We start from the raw sequence: 19038 nt of genomic DNA, 5'->3' as shown, positions 1-19038 counted from the left end.
CTGAGTTTTTCACTACATTAGATCCCTTGAATCGGATTCATTTTGACTCAGAATTTTTAGAAGCTAGTTAGACATGTGAAATATGTCGACCTAGGTGTACAAATGAAGTGGGTTTAACACTTGCTTTGGTAAAAAACATATTATTATTGTTACAGCATGTGGTTTCTAATGTAGCCTTGGTCTTTTTCTCAAATAAAACAGGAGACGTCTTTAAACTGAAGTCCAAACTGGTATTTATTTCATTATTCAATGGTAAAACTTCTTTCAAGGCATCTTTTTGTAACGTCTCTTGCGTTGTCAACGGGCACCGTAAGGGCAACGAAAGATCAGAGTCAAAGAGGTTTAGGGACTTAACCTCCCATGGTCCTGGTAAGAACGGGTCATAACTTGGGATAGCTTGTTCTTCTTCATCATTTCTTAATAATGGTAAAGTCTCTTCGTCTCCATCCTCTCTCCAGAGCGGCTCCTCCTCTCTCTTGAAGGGTCCCCATGGTCCTGGAGGTACACCATCCTCCGGGCCTCCTCCACACGCCATGCCCGACGTTCCTCCGCTTCCCGGGCCACTGCTTCCTTTTCTTCCCTTAACCTCCTCCTCCACTCTCTCGCCTCAGATTCTCCCCAGTATGACGGCCGCTGGGGAAGCCCCTTTCTCTGTCAATAATCTGCTTCTTCATGTGGAACTTTTACCTTTTACCATTTCCCGGTCCACAGGTCTTCCACCCAGATGAGTTCCCAACCCCTGGTATACTGTCATGCTCCTTTTTTATAACTCCCATTCCCGCCTCTACTACGGACCTCTCCCGCTCTTCTCTTCCTGCCAATTCTCCTTCGGCCTGAGTCGCCACAGTCAGACCCCACAGGTTTGCTTCCAGCTCCTGGGTGTCTATTCCCTGGTGTACGCTTTCTCGAGGGGTTGGTGGAAGAGTGGTCTGCACCTCTTTAGATATCTTACAGGTGGACGACACTCCCACAAGAGCTTCTATGCACTCCTCTCGCCTGTCACACAGTGTCAAGCGTTTCCTAGTCACCACCACATCTGTGAAACAGTGCCCACAGTTCTATATTATAATCTACATGCTAGGAAAAAAACCCAAGCAAATTCAGACCCCAGTTCTTTGTATAGTTACTTAAATATTTCACAGCAGGAAGGAATGGCAACTAAAATAAGTATTTGCTGGATGAAAGAAGCCATAGCAGCAATTGATCTTAGCTGGGCAACATGGATGTTCAGATGCTGCTGGGCGTAACTGGCATCTGCCCAGTCAGCACAGCAAAAGGGAAGAGATAGTGGAAATGCAATCCAACATCATTTGAAAGGCCATAAATTGCCCATCTTTCTCTGACAAGAATATAGATATACAGCTTTAAGGTAATTCCTTCTACGTTCTAGGCAAGAGGGCAAATGACAGCCATCAATGTACAGCCCCATAAGGACACAGATGTACAAAATTGGGAATGTTAGAAGTTCATTTAGACAGGAAGACAAGTTTGAGAAGAGACTCTATTCAATCAGCATTTCCTGCAAATGTTGTTTGACCTGCAAGAAAAAAAATCAAATTAATACAAATTGCAGAGACACAACAAAATATCCTCATGAGCTGTATCATAGCCAAAATTCTAGTACCTTCACAATATCTGGCCTCCGGTTCTTCTTTTCATTCAGACACTGGCAAGCAATTGAGTACATCTGTTCAATTGATGTGATATTCCAGCCGCTCATTTTTTCATCAACATAATCTTCAATAGTCTTTTCTTCATCTTCAATTTCCTCTTTGATAGAAAGCTGTGTGGAAGCAGTAATAGCATCACAATGACTTGAAATGTTCCAATCTATTAAATAACTGATATGAAGATGAGATGGGTACCAACAAGAGAAAATGGAAGTTCAGTTTAAAAAAGAAAGGAAAAGGAAAGAAAAGAGACCTGCTTTTATAATTAGAGGACACTAAGCTGCTATCATTAGTGTCCATAATTCCACATGTTTACTACAGGTGTACTACACAATTGTAAAAGTACTCGAGATCTTCTAGTTGTCTTAACAGAGACAATTGTTGGCCATGATTTCTGTTATTTTATTATTCTTTTATTTATTATGCTCCTTAGTTTTTCATCTATTACTATTATGTATTTTTATGTACTCTTGCAATCTCTGATAAGTGACAAACCCAGGATATCCACACAAGCCTTTCTGGTTAAAAACAAACAAATGGCAGAGCGTCTTCTCTCTTGAAATCAACTAGCTTCAAGGAATTTATGTGAGGTGCAGATAATTAGTACACTGATATAGCAAGGGTCTTCATAACCAGCACAATATAGCAAAATACTTTCCTAAAAGCTTAGGGTATTTGTTTCTAAGTGTTGTCTTTCTACTTATATCCATTCAAAACTTTTTTACCATGACCTTTCACTGAGCTCAAAGTCATAACCTTGTTTGGAAGGATTATAACTTCAAGCTCAGCAGAAAGATCATGTTCTGAATAATAAAAGCCATACTTCAACAGATTTGGCATAAATTGTTTAATTCCCAGAGCTAAAGTCTATTTAATAGTAATGCAATATAAACGTAATATCCTCAATGTTTTAAACATGCATAGAAAAGGGAGAAATCCATTAAACATTTCCTTAAGGGCTTCTTCTAATTCAGCAGGGTGCAAGCTACGACAGTGGTCCCCAACCTTTTTGACATCAGGGACTGGTTTAGTTGAAAATCATTCTCCTAAGGAGAAGGGGGGGGGTACTTGTTATGCAGTAGGTTGTTAGAGGATAGCTTTGAATCAAGCTCATCAAGGAAATGGTTAGCAGGTGAGCTGCAATTGAAGCTCCGCCTCCTGTTAGATCAGCAGCGGCTTAGAACCTAATAGGAGCGCAGGCTCCCATTAGATTCTAATGCCACAGGCACAGCTGATCTAGCAGCAGCAGGAGACCGAAGCTCCATCTCCTGTCAGATCAGCAATGGCATTAGAGTTTAATAGAAGCACGCTGACAGGATTAGTTCCTGCTATATGACATGCCACAGTTCACCTCATGCTACCAAACCACTCTCTACTTTCCAGGAAAGACAATACTGGCGTAAGAAAGAACTGGACAGTCTGGTTTTCCCATATAAAATCCGACTTCTGATGTAATCAACACATAATGAAAGAAACATGTATTTCCACATTGGTTTCTGTTTTGCCTCCAAATGGGTTCTTTTAAAAATACATGCATCATTTCAAACCTGCAGCTTAAACCTGCATTCCTCATTCAGAGGAAGACCGCAAACTGTTGAAATCCAATTAAACTCAACAAGACAAACATGCTTTGAAACAACTCTCACTTCAGCCTTAACATAACTCTTAATGATCTGTACTAAAACCAAAACACAATGTTTGGTTCTTTTACAAAAACTGACATTAAATGGTGCTTCTAGTCCATGCCAGGTCCTGATAGATCTTAATCTAACTCACTCTGTTCCTTTAAAAGTATACAGTATGATTCTTATCAGCTTGACATAGCAAATAGCTACTAGGTGGTGAGAAAAGTTATAACATTTTGCTATACAATCAAGAAGAAGAATTTACTAGTAATTGTGGTTCCCGATTTTCATCCACAGGAGTAAGCCCAGTTATGATTTCAAGTAATACCTAGGGAAAGATGAAAACAATTTTAAAAATAAAGCTCAAGTGGAATACATGTCACAATCCTTCATCGGTAAATGGCACATCAATCACAACAGGCATCCTTCAGTCTCGAGAGACTATGGTAACATGCTCTGAATCGAGGAGTGTCCTCTCCAGAGCATGAAGCCCGGGTAAGGTAATATGGAGGATAGTCTGTTACCCAAGCAGCCGATCCCCCCTCTCCACATTGCTGAAATGGTCCAATGGAAAGGCAAGAGCCAATACAACTGGTTCCAGCAACGTTGCAGGAGTTGGCAGAACGACACATGCTGCCTTCGGGACTCCGGCTCCGGATTTTGCCTTGAGGTTAACTCCTGAAGCCTTTTCCATGAGTGGATATAGCCACAAGGCAGTGAAGGTTTGAAATCGGAGTTTTCCTTCTCCTAGATGGGCTGCCTTCCATGGCTGACGAGCCCCACCTACCTGGCCTGCTCTTTCAATAGTGCAAAAGTATGATCTGATCCTTAAAACTTTCCTAACTCCCAGGCTTATGCAAATCTAATTGGCTTTCCTATTTACCATATTAAGGCCAGAGATACAATTTGAGAATTTCGCGCGCAGTCCTGGGACACGCTCTTTTAAACCAGGAAGTCCCACCCCTAGGCCCCACCCCCAGGCCACGTGGCCAGGAGACAATGACACATACAGCTTGATGAAAACCAGTTATGATAAACATTCTAAAGAAAATGCTGTTCTGAAATTTTCTAATGCATCCGTTGATTTCCAGGACTTACTTGAATCCCAGGCATTACTTGCTAAGACTCCATTTGCTCAGTTTTCCTAGTATTTAAACAATTGGCTGGAAGAATAGTTTTAAACCGCAAAGCATCTGTGATTTCTTCCATACGTATGCCCTTCCTTTTGGAAAAAGATTTCTGCTTTTCTCCATGAACCAACACAATGCCCCCGCAGCTTTTCTGAATAAATGTTGTGCAATGCATTCTGTTTCCTTGAGAGCTCCTGAATCACAGGCAAATTGGTATTCCCTCCCATTTGCTACAATTCCACTCTTCAGGAATAGAACTGATTGTGTTGTACATATTGGCACAAGAAAAAAGATGAAAACTCACTCCTGAAAAATCTAACTCCTTCCTCTTACAATGTCTTTAATTTCCACAAGCACACCTGCTTAAAACTTGGATTTCTTCTCTTGTCCAAAGAAATCCAGGTAACAGAGTTTGCCCCTCTGTGCTACTACACTTGGTTCCTTGCTCCCTAGTCCAGGGGAGAGGGAGAATTAAGGAACACTGAGCCAAATAATGTATCACACGGTCATACAAATATCTGCAGTCAGGCTGGGGAAGATGGACCCAGTAAGAACTGGGAGTGGGCAAGAGGAATGGTGAGTTGTCCTAGGGCAAGCTTTGTGTGAGAGGGAGCAGAAGCAGACCTAATGCAATTTGATGAGGAGGAGGATGAGCCAAGTGAATGCTGATTTATGACCCTTTTCAAGGTTTTCCAGGCAGAGAATATTCAGAGGTTGCTTACCATTCCCTTCTTCTGCGGACTGGGGCATGCTATTATTCCAAGTAAAATGTCAGGGAAGCATTTTAGAACAAAATGCAAACTAGAAATAGAAATATAAAGATCTGAAAAATAAATAGGAATACTGGAGGAAAATGAGTTTTCTGCACTGTAGGGAAGGCTCTCTTTTTCACTATCCCTGAAGGGGTTGCGCTCAGCTTGAGGAAGTGGAGTTTTCTTCATGAAAGTTTGCCATTTGTAAGATTTTATAGTGGTCCAATAAAAGGTATCATCCACCCTTACATTTGGGTAAACTTTCTGGAAAAAATAAGCTTTTTCTCCTTCAAGTTTAAAATGTCCTATAAGAACACAGGATGTGGGGGCAAAGAAAAAGAGCTCATGGTAGGAAGTAGTTGCCCACATTAGCCTAAGGTATCTGGATTTCCTCTTTTCCTTTAAGCTAACCCAGGGGTAGGCTTTTTCCTCAAAGGCTAACTTACTCTAAGCCTAACAGATCTACTGGCAACAGAGACATGAACCTCTAGTTTCACTCTTATTAGGATAGACATTTTAAATAGTCTGAACAGATGTGTAAAATGATAAACATTTTTAAATAGTCTTTCCTTTATGGTGTCAGAACAGCCATGATAAGAAAAGCAGCAATAAGAACCAGCACCTGCCTGCTACTTACCACACCAAAACTGAAGACATCCGATTTAGGGGTTATCTCCCCACGCAAAGCCTCTGGGGCCATATAGGCTGCTGTTCCCACTATTCTCTCTGTTAAGATGGTATGTGTGAATTTTACTGATGCCCTTGCAAGTCCAAAATCAGACAGTTTGGGCACAAATGTCTCTGTCAGTAAGATATTTGCACTGAAAAAAACAAAAAACAAATGTGTGTTACTCTATGGTGTAGGCACCCAAGGGGTAGTGGGCTAGGCAAGAACAGTTGTTGTCTTGTTAACACTGTTGGCGTCCATCATTTACAGATGTCCACAGCTGAGTGTGTGTGGTATTTTTTGCGCTGAAAACACACAAAGCAATAGCAGTTTTATATAACTGCCTTCAATTGATCAATGTAGGGGAAATATACAACATATCAGCAACACAGCAGTTTCCTCTCAAATTGTTTTTTCCCCTCTCCCTCTTTTAAATATGAGGAACATTTGAGCAATGCCTAAAGGAAAATTATGCCTATATTTATTCTCAACATGGTGATTTGTTTTAGAGATTTTACCTTTTAATGTCTCGGTGAATGTGGTTATTTTCATGTAAAAAGCAGATTCCATTTGAGGCACCTTGAGCAATATTACATCTTCTTTCCCATGGAATTGGAGCAGTATTATCCTTAAATACAAGGGACAAAGATGGAAGTGTATTAGTATTTCTATCTGGCTCACTGTTACATTCATTAAATACAGTGGTGCCTCGCAAGACGAGCACTTCGTTTTACGACAAAATCGCATAACAAAGTTTTTGCGATCGCAAAACGATGTTTCCTATGGGGTTTTTTCGCTTTGCGATGACTGGTTCCCTGCTTCGCTAACCAATTATCACAAAACGACGATTTTCGCACAGCTGATCGGCGGTTTCAAAATGGCCACCGGGTAAAAAAAATGGCCGCCTGCTGTTTTCTGGGATGGTTTCCTCGCTGCACGGGCAGCGAAAATGGCCACGCTATGGAGGATCTTCGCTGGATGGTGAGTTTCAAGCCCATAGGAATGCATTAATCGTGTTTTAATGCGCTTCTATGGGCTTTTTAAAAATCGCTTTATGATGTTTTCGTTCTACAGCGATTTCGCTGGAACGAATTAACATCGTAATGCGAGGCACCACTGTACAATGTACAAGAGACAACAGCAAACACACCTCATTACAGCAACTGTAAGTATTCCTCAACCAAAAATAAAGAACATAGGCCACGTTGGACTACATTAGCCCAAGAAGTTTATTGGAAAGGAAAAGGGCCTTACCCTGCTTATAAACTCTCCAAAAGACCACATCATGGAAGATAATGCATCCTACTGCTCTGAAGATACCATTCTATTTCATATTAATTCTGGTCAGAGCTTGGAAAAGTCACATATTTGAACTATACCTCTCAGAAATAGCATGAGGAATCTAAAAACTGTAGTTCAAAGTAACTTTACCAAACTCTGGTTTCAGTAAGACACGGTCTTGGTCACCCTTGTGATCTTAATAAATGATGGTCCCCATCTTACAGCCAAAAAGGAGATTTTTTAAAAAATTACATCATATTTTAATCTACTACAATTTGTTCCTATGTCTCACTATGGAAAAACAGTTAGCTTAAACAAGAGTTTATTAGGGGAACAAAGACCAGGATGACACTTCAGTTTATGACCCTAGATATCTCATCCAACAAACACTGGTTGCAAAGAAAGGTTGGAAACATGAGGCCATTTAGATGCTGTTGTAATGCAATTTCCGCCTGCTCTAATCATAATAGCCCATGATGAGAGATGATAGGAGTTGCAGTTTGATGTCATCTCAGTCACCACACATTTTCCATCCTTGGTTTAAACCAACCACAGTTCTTCCCAATTTGAAACAACAAACTCTAGTTAGTCTATATGAGAACTTACTATTTTTGCCCCCTTTTTGCCAAGAATGGATATATGTGAAGAATCCAAGAGCCCCAATAGACTCATTAAAAAAAAAATTACCGTATTTTACTGTGTACTGTATACGACCCCCCCAATGTATAAAATGGTCCCCTAATTTTGACCCTTGATGGAGGCAGAGGAGCAATTAATGGGCAACTGCTCCTCCACCTCCATCTCCTGCTGGTGCTGTCTCTGCTGCCTGCCTGATTACCTCCAGCTCACATCGTTGCCTTGTCCCCTGCCCTAAGGAGATTGTGGGAGGAGGTGATCTGGCGGCAGCAGCAGGAAGAGGCGCCCAAGCGTGTGCAAGTGCTTGTTTGCCTCTGCCTCCACCACCAGAGGGGACAAGGCAGTGACATGAGCTGAGCCTGTCAGTCCCAGTGGAGATGGTGATTGGGCGGGTGGGGGAGGCAGCAGCAAGAGGCGCCCAAGCACATGTGAATGCTCCTTCACCTCCACCTCCTCCTGCTGCTGCCTCGGGACCACCAGAGGGGACAAACAGTGAGCTCTGGAAGAGGCAACTGGCCAGGGGCAGTGGCAGCAAGAGGCACCCAAGCGTGCGCGTGACTGCTTCCTTCCGTGTATAAAACGACACTCAAATTTTTCCTCTAATTATTTTAGGAAAAGGTGTCGTTTTATACACGAAAAAATACGGTATGTCTCAGTGCTGCATCCAAACCAAGCCAAATTGTAGAAGGCAGATAACTTGTTCTCTCTAAACCTAGATTTTTTTTTTCAGTCAACTTACACTTCTTCAAAATGCAGACATGAGCTAAACTCCCAAGGAAAACTTCAGGATCACTTTAGTTGAAACAATACCATGCCAAAAGAAAACAACCACAAAATCCAAACCTTGCTAAAACACACCAGAATTAATCTGATCATAGTGACATAACAAAAAGCCATCACAATACCAGCACTGGATATTTACTCAATTTTCAGACTCTTTACATTTTTAAAGCTTCACATTCAGATCCATATGTACTCCAGGAAGTACACAAAACTCTGCAGGCTGTCTTGTCATGGCAGTGAAGGGGAGCACAGAACACACACCTCTTTGTACATGCAGAGTTTCCCTCCCCACACCTGACAGGACAAGCTTGCTGGAGAAAAAAATAATAATTGTGATCTAACACACCACACCTTTAAGAGAACAGGAAATCTATATATCTTTTTCCTCCTCAATTTAGCATGCTGAAATGTCAGACCTTTAGGCACTGACAACAAGGAGCTGTTTCACTTACCAGACAAGCCAGTCTGTCAAGCAATGAGCCGTTAGGCATGTAATCATACACGAGACAAGGCTGATCAAAGTCATTTGAGAAACCAAGCAGTTCTACCAGATTCTCATGTTGACACCTGTGAGGGAAATAAATGATCTTATCAATCTGAGTTTCCATATTTTTCAGCATTTTCTGTTTTGAAAACCTGAGAGGATAAAGTGCTCTGAGGAACCCTGTGATGCAACTTTGATCACTGCTTGTCATTCTCAACTGTTTATGATGACTACATCGATTCATCTGCCAGGATGTATTTCACAAAGTAGCAGCAAAAACACTATGTACAGAAAAGGTGACAAGTTTTCATCTCATATGCCATCAAATCATATCAAATATATGGTGTCCCTAAAGGTTTTTTAATATCTGTGAAATATTTAAGGAGTGGTTTTCACATTGCCATTCCCAGTGTGTTTTTATGGCCAAGTGGTGATTTGAATCCAGTTCATCACTCTATCCGCTACACCACACTGGCCAGTGCAGTCTCCAGCATTTCCAAATAGGGCTGGGGAAGAATCCCACGTGAAATCCTGGAGTCAGGACTAGTCAATAAGGATCTTAAAAACTACACGTCCTTAAAAATAACTAACATTATTATGGCATATACTTTATAAGACAGAATTTACTTCATGAAATGCTTACAATACTGAGCCATCAGACATGGTGTCATGCACATATTTAGCCCTGACAAAATTAAAAAACAAAATAGCTGGCACAATGGAATTAAAGATGATCAAAATAGTTTAAAGCACTGAGTGCTTTAACTCTCTGACCCTGAATGGCAACACATTTTCTCACCTTAGACCAGTGGTGTCGAACTGTGGCCCTCCAGATGTTCTTGGCCTTCAACTCCCAGAAATCCTGGTCAGCAGAGGTGGTGGTGAAGGCTTCTGGGAGTTGAAGTCCAAGAACATCTGGGGGCCACAGTTCGACACCACTGCCTTAGACCATATTATTTTAAGAACTCGTATGCCAGAGGTAAAGACATCAACACCACATTTATTAGCTTGGTCCAGACTAGAGATGGAGGCATTCATATTTGTATATGAATATCCCCCCCCCAAGTGGAAATAATGAAGGTCCGGCCCCACTCCTCATTTTGCTGCTCACCTGAGCTTGACACAGCCTTCCTATTGCGCCGTTGTCTGCAATGGATTAGCCACTCTGCAATTTGGCAGAGAGGCTTGTCATCCCACCTCCTACCAGGAGCGGCTAATCTATTGTGGACAACAGTGCGTGATAGGAAGGCTCCGTCGAGCTCACGTCAGCAGTGGAATGGTGAGTGGCGGAATGGCTATTTCAACCTGTTGGGAATATTCATATACGAATACCTCCATCTCTAGTCCAGACCCAGAAGGAAAATAACTTATTTATGACTTGAAATAAGAAAGCTTCCATTCTTCCCAAAGCCAATACTGTACCATACTTTTCTTAGGAGCCTCGTGGCGCAGTGGTTAAACCGCTGTACTGCAGCCAAAACTGTGCTCGCGACCTGGGGTTCAATCCCAGGTAGCCGGCTCAAGGTTGACTCAGCCTTCTATCCTTCCGAGGTTGGTAAAATGAGTACCCAGCTCGCGGGGGGGGGGCAATGTGTAGCCTGCATAATTAACTTGTAAACCACCCACAGAGTGCTTGAAGCACTATGGGGCGGTATATAAGCAGCATGCTTTGCTTTTGCTTTGCTGAAGTGACTTGAGCCATTATATTTCTTTTTTAAGATATAAATTGAGATCTCAAGAACTGTGCTTATACATTTGTAAAATCAAAAACTACAATTTATTCTGACATGCTGTTGAGCTGAACAGTTTATGTTTACAACTTCAAAGCATCCCTTAATTGGACAGAAGTTCCTTTGTAACCAGGGGGACTAGAAGACACATTTAGATATATAGGTACAAGGGTGATTGCGAGAAAGCCAGATAAATAACAGGATTTTGTGTTTTCTACAAAGGAACAGTCCTAATTCAGGGTCATGTAGATAAACAGTTCAATCCTCTGAGACAGAGACATTTTTGGGGTGGTGCATAGAAAAGGGAAAGAAAACCCCATGTCCTTCTATACAGACATGATTCCTTCTCTTGAACAACAAGACGAGAGGTGAACACCCAACTGCTCAGCAAAACAACAGGCCGGCACAGTGACAGCACAAGTCACATAAAGTGCCAAATAAGCATTCAGAGATTTTGGACCACTGTCATGCAAAATGTCATGAGAATTAAAATATTACAGTTCTTCCCTGTTCTACCAGCTAGTCCCAGTCTTCTCTTAAGGTGTTTCATGTGTACTAGTGACTTCAAACAACGAACACTTGGACAGTTTTGAGATATAAAAAACTATACGTAACAGATTGTAAAAAGGAAAGGAAAAGAAAAGAAAGAAAAGTAAAAACCTACTATCTGAACAATGTCCTCTACCAAGAGTACCACTAAAATTTTAAACAAAAAAAATGCACACTGCCAATTTGCCCTAATCAGTGTGTTGAAAAATGCTCAGTACTTACTTTGCCATTATTCCTATTTCCTGGTCAAACTGCTTTTTCAGGTCTTCGACATTTACATCAGCCAGCTATAAGGACAATTAAAACAAAACTCACTAGAAATTCCAAAGTGTTGGGGTGATCTACAGAAAGTATACAATTCCAAAATAACTCCACTATGCTAAGATTTTGTGCTGGAAATGGGTAAATAGTGTTGCCTAGATGATATCCTTTATCTTTAGGTACTCCATAGAGAGATTCAACCAGGTATACCAATCTCAGGGCTGCAGTATGAAAAGTTAGCATACAACTGTCTAAGAAAAAAAGTTCCAAACTGTGTGCCTTGAAACCCCAAATATACAGTAGTTGAATTCACTCATGTTATTAGCAACAAGCATGTTAAGAGATGCTTCAAGAATTAACTATTTGTCACAGAATTTTAAAAGGGAGGGCATCACTTAGGCTTATCTCTGCAATATCTGAGGAAATTCCTATCTCTATGGAACCTGCCTATGTGACATCTTGCAAATAGTACTATTCTATGTGCAATGAGTGACAAGATGTTTACAAAAGGAAAAGAAGCATATTAAGTCCCACGGCGCCCCCAAAAGGAAAGAATGGTAAATCACTTCTGACTACTCTCTACCTAGAAAACCCTGAAAAAGGGTTGCCAACGGTCAGAATTGATTTGGCAGCACACAATTATGGTTATAAAGCAGAAGTGTGGAATTCTGTTCAACCCAAGGGCTGAACTGCGATTTGGGAAGGGTCACAGGTATCACACCGCAGCAGTGGGTGCGGCTCAGGTGGTGGGTGTACCCAAAACAAGAGAAATTGAGACAGATGTAAAATTTACCAGTGTGTCCCAGTGCAACAGCTTTCTGGTACCCAAAAGCTTCACAGATTGCAAACAGAGCTCTTATTCTGTGCAAAACCTTTCAACACTGCAAGCCAGAGTTCACTGCAAAACCTCCACAGGATTTAAATAGTATATTATCCCCAATCCCTGCACCTAAGACTTAATTTTACATGAACCTCTGTTCCTGTGCTTTAGAATTCTAGTTAGAGAAGCGAAAATGAATGGCCATGTGAACATGGGTGGTGCATGTGTCAGCACATCTTCATATATTCTAACTGGTTACCTAAAGGCAGCAGAAGCATACATCCTGTAGGACAAACTGACTGAGAATTAGACAATTTACCCCAAGAACAGATCCATGCATTCATCAAGTACACAAGTAGTCACTTGAGTTTCTGTTTGGGCTGGTGCTCATTTCAAGAATGTTTGCAGTGACAGAACAGTCACCTGTTCTACAAGCAAAAGTTGCCAATTGACATGATGCTCCTCAGCAGGGCTAAAAGCATTCAATTTACCCAGACTCTTCTAAGATTTCTGGCGCTTAAAACTTGAAACACTATCCCTGCCCTTCTATTTAAAGTTGTAAGACAGACATCTGTCCATCCTGAATACTATATGCAAGACAGAATTCTGATGTTATAACATTGGTTGGGTATGACCGACACCACACTGTGGCTGAAATACTGATATTTAACACAGTAAGTCACTCTAGAGGAGGCCCATTGAATCAATGATTTCGTGAATCAACTTCTTCATAAGTTCCATTGGCTCAAAGGGGCCAATTCTAGTTTTGCCTTACTACACTAAAGTGCAACCAGAGTAGATCCATTTAAATCAATGGAATTTACAGAGGAGGAGTTGCTCACCAAATCACCTCTTGATGTGCCTACGGTTTCGTAACTTACTATACTAAGCAACAGTATTTCAACCTGTGCTCTACTGATCCTTTTCACACCTTCAGAATTTAAATTCCATTATGTCTAAAGCAAATTAAGCAGACAGCACATGGCAAACAGAAATCATATGCTAGTAACCTACAGCTGTAAGTCTTTTCACTGCCACTGGTCTGCCACTGATAAATCCTTTGTACACTACTCCAAAGCCTCCTTCTCCAAGCTTATTACCACCAGCTGACACAGTCCGATCGTCAAAATTATTTGTAAGGCTTCTCAGGTCATGAAATGAAAAACTCTGCAATCCTAAAATAAATCACAAGCAAGAGTAATTGGAAACCTCAGTATCGAATTTTAACATTAGTATTACAGAATTCTGAATTTTAAAAATAGCTAAAACATCTTCACATTCCACTATTCTTGCCTTTGCTACAATGTATTTTACCTTACTAAGATTCATCCTCCTTCGAAAGTCAGCAAAGCATGAAGACAAAACAAGAGGCAACTTAGTTAGCTACTCTTTTCTAGCTACATTCTACCAACCCACTACTTTTTAGCTCAAGACAGCACCAAGCAGAAATATATACAGTGGTGCCTCGCACAACGGGTGCCTCACACAACGATGAATTCACACAACAATGCCTTTTTCTGTTAAATTTGCCGCCTCACACAGCGACGTTTCCTATGGGGGATTTTCACACAACGATGTCTCTTTTTCGTTCCTGTAAAAGTGTCTTACAATGTTTGGAAGCCGTTTTAAATGCTTGCACTGGTTAGCCCACCTCCTGAAACCTATGCAAACTGATTTTGGTGTTGTTCTGACACTTCGTTAATTTATGGTAATTTTTTGTTTTCTCCATTGAAAACCATTGAATGGTCTGTCTAATGGTTTCCAATGGAGAAAACAAAAAATCATCATAAATTAACGAAGTGTCAGAACAACACCAAAATCAGTTTGCATAGGTTTCAGGAGGTGGGCTAACCAGTGCAAGCATTTAAAACGGCTTCCAAACATTGTAAGACACTTTTACAGGAGCGAAAAGGGGGATCAGGAAAGGGCTCTTTGATCTCCGTTTGCCTTTTAAAGCTCTTCCCGATCTCCCTTTTTGCTCCTGTAAAAGTGTCTTACAATGTTTGGAAGCCGTTTTAAATGCTTGCAATGGTTAGCCCACCTCCTGAAACCTATGCAAACTGATTTTGGTGTTGTTCTGACACTTCGTTAATTTATGATGATTTTTTGTTTTCTCCATTGGAAACCATTAGACAGACCATTCAATGGTTTTCAAAGGAGAAATCAAAAAATTACCATAAATTAACGACGACTCAGAACAACACCAAATTAAGTTTGCATACGTTTCAGGAGGTGGGCTAACCAGTGCAAGCATTTAAAACAGCTTCCAAACATTGTAAGGCACTTTTAAATGAGCAAAAACGGACTTCGCAAAGCCATTGAAATGTATTGAGTCGGCTTCAATACATTCCAATGGAGGAAACATTGTTTCACACAGCGATGTTTCCTATGGGGATTTTCACTCAGCGATGGCAATCCGTTCCAACTGGAACGGATTAACCGGTTTTCAATGCATTCCTATGGGAAATGGTGTTTCACAGAACGATGTTTCACACAACGTTGATTTTTTTGGAACCAATTAACATCGTTGTGTGAGGCACCACTGTATAAGCAAAAAAGAAAATTGAATAATTGTCCAAACTTTTAGTAAAAACAGGTGAAGAGAAATCTCTCATGTATACTGTAAAACCAGCTTTTGACACAATGCCACCACAAGTGTCTTTCTTTTTTCATCAATATTGGAATTTTGTAAGCCACTTTATCAAAAAAGTGCTACATAGTAAACATCAATAGGTAACATCTAAAACTGTAAATAAACAAAGAACTAAGAAAAAATTTGAGGAAACAAGTGTATTTTTAAGAAAGTGTTTTAACATACACTACAGATGTTACCTCTGATTTTAAAAAATGGAAAGTGTGTTTCAGAATGCTGTTTTCCTGTCAAGTACAAGGTTGCTTATAGAACACTGCCAGATAACAAATACAGTGGACCCTCAACTTATAGACGGCTCAACTTACAGACTTTTCGAGTTACAGACTTATCTGGCCGCAAAATTTAGATTTGACTTGCAGCCGGAGAATCGACCTACAGACCAGAAAAAAACCAAAACGGAACAAAAATAGAATAAAAACTGCCAGTTATGGGATTAATTGGTTTTCAATGCATTGTAGGTCAATGGAGATTCGACCTACAGATTTTTCCACTTGCAGCCACCATTCCAATACGGATTAATTCCGTAAGTAGAGGGTCCACTGTAACCAGCAATTATAGAGGCTGGGAATAGGATCTCCCAATCACAACTGGAATCTTCTCAAAATGACCTTACAAGCAGTAGCCCTTATGAGATTACTGTGTATTTTGAAGGACTACCATGCACATCTGGACACAGGTGTCCATACATCTGTTATTCTGTAGCTGCTTCAACTTCAGCTTACTGTGAGTTGGATACGTTTTCTAACTGGACTACTAGACAGAATGAAGTGGACAGCAAGAATGAATAATGCCTACCTGTATCGTGAACATGCAAGCCACTCTCCTCTGTACTCAGACCACAAGAAATTGAAGTTGGTAGCACATTATCTGGAGCCGAAAGAGCCAATACAGGAGGTGGTATTTGATTTTCCTGTCTGGGGATTTCTTTTTCATTTAAACACATAGTGTCTTGTAAAGGTAGGGCCACTGTACTTTTTTCTTCCACCAGTACAGAATCTGCAAGGAAATTAAAAACAAACAAACAAGCCAATCCAGATTTAGATGAGAAACAGAAAGTTCTAGATTGTTGACAGAAGTTGCACCACACAAATATAACTCTATAGAATAAGTCTGGATTTCTCAGTACATGGGGCTCTTATTACCACTATGCCGGATGAAATTCAATTGTACATTTGGGCTTGCAAACTACTAAAAATATATAGTTCTTACAATTTCTCAAAAACAGGTGGGCTAACAAGAACATGGTTTCATTTGCCAGGATAACAATCCAACAGAAAATATAAAATGGCATCATCTATGTGGTGACCAAGCTTTGACAATACACATCTGGAGAACAATTCTATGAGAAAGCTGTATTTATGAACTGCTAGATAGCTCAATAGGGAGGTGGCGGCGCTGCGGGCTAAACCGCAGAAGCTTGTGCTGCAGGGTCAGAAGACCAAGCAGTCGTAAGATCGAGTCCACGCGACGGAGTGAGCGCCCGTTGCTTGTCCCAGCTCCCGCCAACTTAGCGGTTCGAAAGCATGCAAATGCAAGTAGATAAATAGGGACCACCTCGGTGGGAAGGTAACAGCGTTCCGTGTCTAAGTCGCACTAGCCATGTGACCACGGAAGATTGTCTTCGGACAAAACGCTGGCTCTATGGCTTGGAAACGGTGATGAGCACCGCCCCCTAGAGCCGAACACGACTGGACAAAAACTGTCAAGGGGAACCTTTACCTTTTAGATAGCTCAATGGTTTAGATACTGGCTGGGAGTTTGATTCCCCACTGTGCCTCCTTGACAGGGATTGGACTTGATGATCCACAAGGTACCCTCCAGCTCTGTAGCTTTAAAATGATGATGATGATTTATTTAAATCTATACACCACCTTTCCACCCCATAGGGGACTCATTTCAAACAATGCAAATTAGTCCATCTCTTCCTTGCTCTGGCTGGTGATCACTGCACTGCTAAATGACACTGTAGTTTGCTCTGGTAGGTTTCTTATTTTCACCAAGATTTAAAGTGAGGTTCAGGTGAAACCGCAGTTTTTGAGCACAGACTCAGTTTGTGTTATGGATGTGTTTTAAATACAGAATTCCATCATAATGGCTCCCAGTCATTATTTTAAATGGGAAGGAAGGCTTTTTCATCTCAGGGGTTAAACTTCAACTTGGGAAGTTCCACAGGGGTTGCATGCCAGTAGTGAGCATGGACACAGAGAAGTGGGCGGGACCAGATGTAATCAGACTACTTTCCGCCAGGGGTACAAAGCAAATTAATTAATATCCATTCAGGCATAAATGCCCATGCAACCATTTGCTTGCCTGCAAAGCATATTCAGTTTTACTTAATTTTTAAAAGCCTCACTATCTCCCATCATTTGTTAGAGATAACTACAGAACAAGCTTGTCGGCTAGATGGCAAATCCTTAAGGGCCAGTTCTCGCCTACAGGTTCTCCAGTCATGCTTTTCAAAGAGGAAGAAAAGCCTTCTCCATAAAACAAAGCATTTTGCATTTTCTTGTTATTAAACAAAACTGATATTCCTTTTTAAAATACACATAACTGTGCCTAAGAACTCAAGAGGTTCTACAGGCCATTAATGTCTGTCACTTAAAAGAAACAGAAGTAAAAACTCTCCAATAAATATATGTCAGAGGTAGCATGCAGATCAGAATTACCTGGGAGCAGCAGGCTGGCTGGTGTTAGAAACTGATTTCTGATGAGCAGGTCCACCAGGTCACTGACAGTACAGTTTAAGGTACCCCAGTCATAAAGCAATTCACAAGTGGGGCTCTTTCCTACTTGCTTTAATGCTTCAAATCGCCTGAAACAAAAACAGAAATTAAAGATGATCTTGAAACGGACATCAAAAAGATGAATGCAAAAACCTGAATGAATGCAATGTCCCAAAAGGGCAGCTGGCATTCCAAGGGAAGGCTGCGACTATGGGGCATCAGGAGAACATATAAGAGACATTTGTTCCTTACCCATTAAGTTGTGTCCGACTCTTTTTGGACATAGCACGGAGAGACAAGGCCCTCTTGTCTCTCCTTGCTATTCTTTGGAAGTCTGCAATCCATTTTCTGTAACTTTCCCTATCTCCCTTGCATTTTGTTTCCCTTCTCCTCTCTGCTATTTCTAAGGCCTCGTTGGACAGCCACTTTGCTTTCTTGCATTTCCTTTTCTTTGGGATGGTTTTTGTTGCTGCTCCTGTACAATGTTATGAGCCTCCATCCATAGTTCTTCAGGCACTCTGTCCACCAAATCTGCTTCCTTAAATCTGTTCTTTACTTCCACTGTGTATTCATAAGGGATTTGATTTAGATTATATCTGACTAGCCCAGTAGTTTTTCCTACTCTCTTCAGTTTAAGCTTGAATTTTGCTATGAGAAGCTGATGATCAGAGCTACAATCAGCTCCAGGTCTTGTTTTTGCTGACTGTATAGAGCTTCTCCATCTTTGGCTGCAGAGAATATAATCAATCTAATTTTGGTATTGCCCATCTTGTCATGTCCATGTGTAGAGTCGCCTCTTGTGTTGTTGGAAAAGAGTATTTCTGATGATCAGCTTATTCTCTTGACAAAACTCTATTAGCTTTTGCCCTGCTTCGTTTTGAATTCTAACACCAAACTTACTTATTGTTCCTTTTATCTCTTGACTCGCTGCTTTAGCATTCCAATCCCAGCTGTCAAACCGACAGTTCAATGCATTCCAATGGGGGGGGGGGGAAATTCACCAAAAATTAACAAAGAGTCAGAACAAAGCCAAATTAAGTTTGCAAAGGTTTTACAAGGTGCACTAACGATCCCAAGCATTTAAAAGTTTTTGAACATTGTAAGACACTTTAAAAATAGCGAAAACGGACATCGCAAAACCATTGGAATGCATTGAATAGGCTTCAATGCATTCCAATGGGGGGAAACATTGTTTCGCTTAGCGATGTTTCCTATGGCGATTTTTGCTTAAGGACGGTAATCCGTTCCCATTGAAACGGATTAACCGGTTTTCA

General features: G+C 40.9%; 1 protein-coding gene across 4 annotated transcripts in view; it reads right to left on the bottom strand.

Moving 5' to 3' along the window:
- Window positions 1-209: 209 nt before the first annotated feature.
- Window positions 210-19038, bottom strand: part of IRAK4 (interleukin 1 receptor associated kinase 4) — a 22824-nt gene continuing 3995 nt past the window's right edge. For all 4 annotated transcript variants that reach the window (XM_078376878.1, XM_073000451.2, XM_073000452.2 and 1 more), the window contains exons 3-12: window positions 17708-17853; window positions 15837-16037; window positions 13403-13563; window positions 11530-11594; window positions 8997-9111; window positions 6363-6472; window positions 5815-5998; window positions 3561-3623; window positions 1625-1783; window positions 210-1537 (exon numbers count right to left, since the gene is read on the bottom strand). In XM_078376878.1, coding sequence (XP_078233004.1) covers window positions 1502-1537; window positions 1625-1783; window positions 3561-3623; window positions 5815-5998; window positions 6363-6472; window positions 8997-9111; window positions 11530-11594; window positions 13403-13563; window positions 15837-16037; window positions 17708-17853 — 1240 coding nt within the window. In that variant the 3' untranslated portion in view covers window positions 210-1501. The remainder of the gene's footprint in view (window positions 1538-1624; window positions 1784-3560; window positions 3624-5814; window positions 5999-6362; window positions 6473-8996; window positions 9112-11529; window positions 11595-13402; window positions 13564-15836; window positions 16038-17707; window positions 17854-19038) is intronic.

The sequence above is a fragment of the Pogona vitticeps genome, chromosome 5 (assembly GCF_051106095.1).
Source record: "Pogona vitticeps strain Pit_001003342236 chromosome 5, PviZW2.1, whole genome shotgun sequence".
Taxonomy (NCBI): domain Eukaryota; kingdom Metazoa; phylum Chordata; class Lepidosauria; order Squamata; family Agamidae; genus Pogona; species Pogona vitticeps.
The sequence above is the reverse complement of the archived record's forward strand: the minus strand, read 5'-3'. Positions and strand labels throughout refer to the sequence as shown.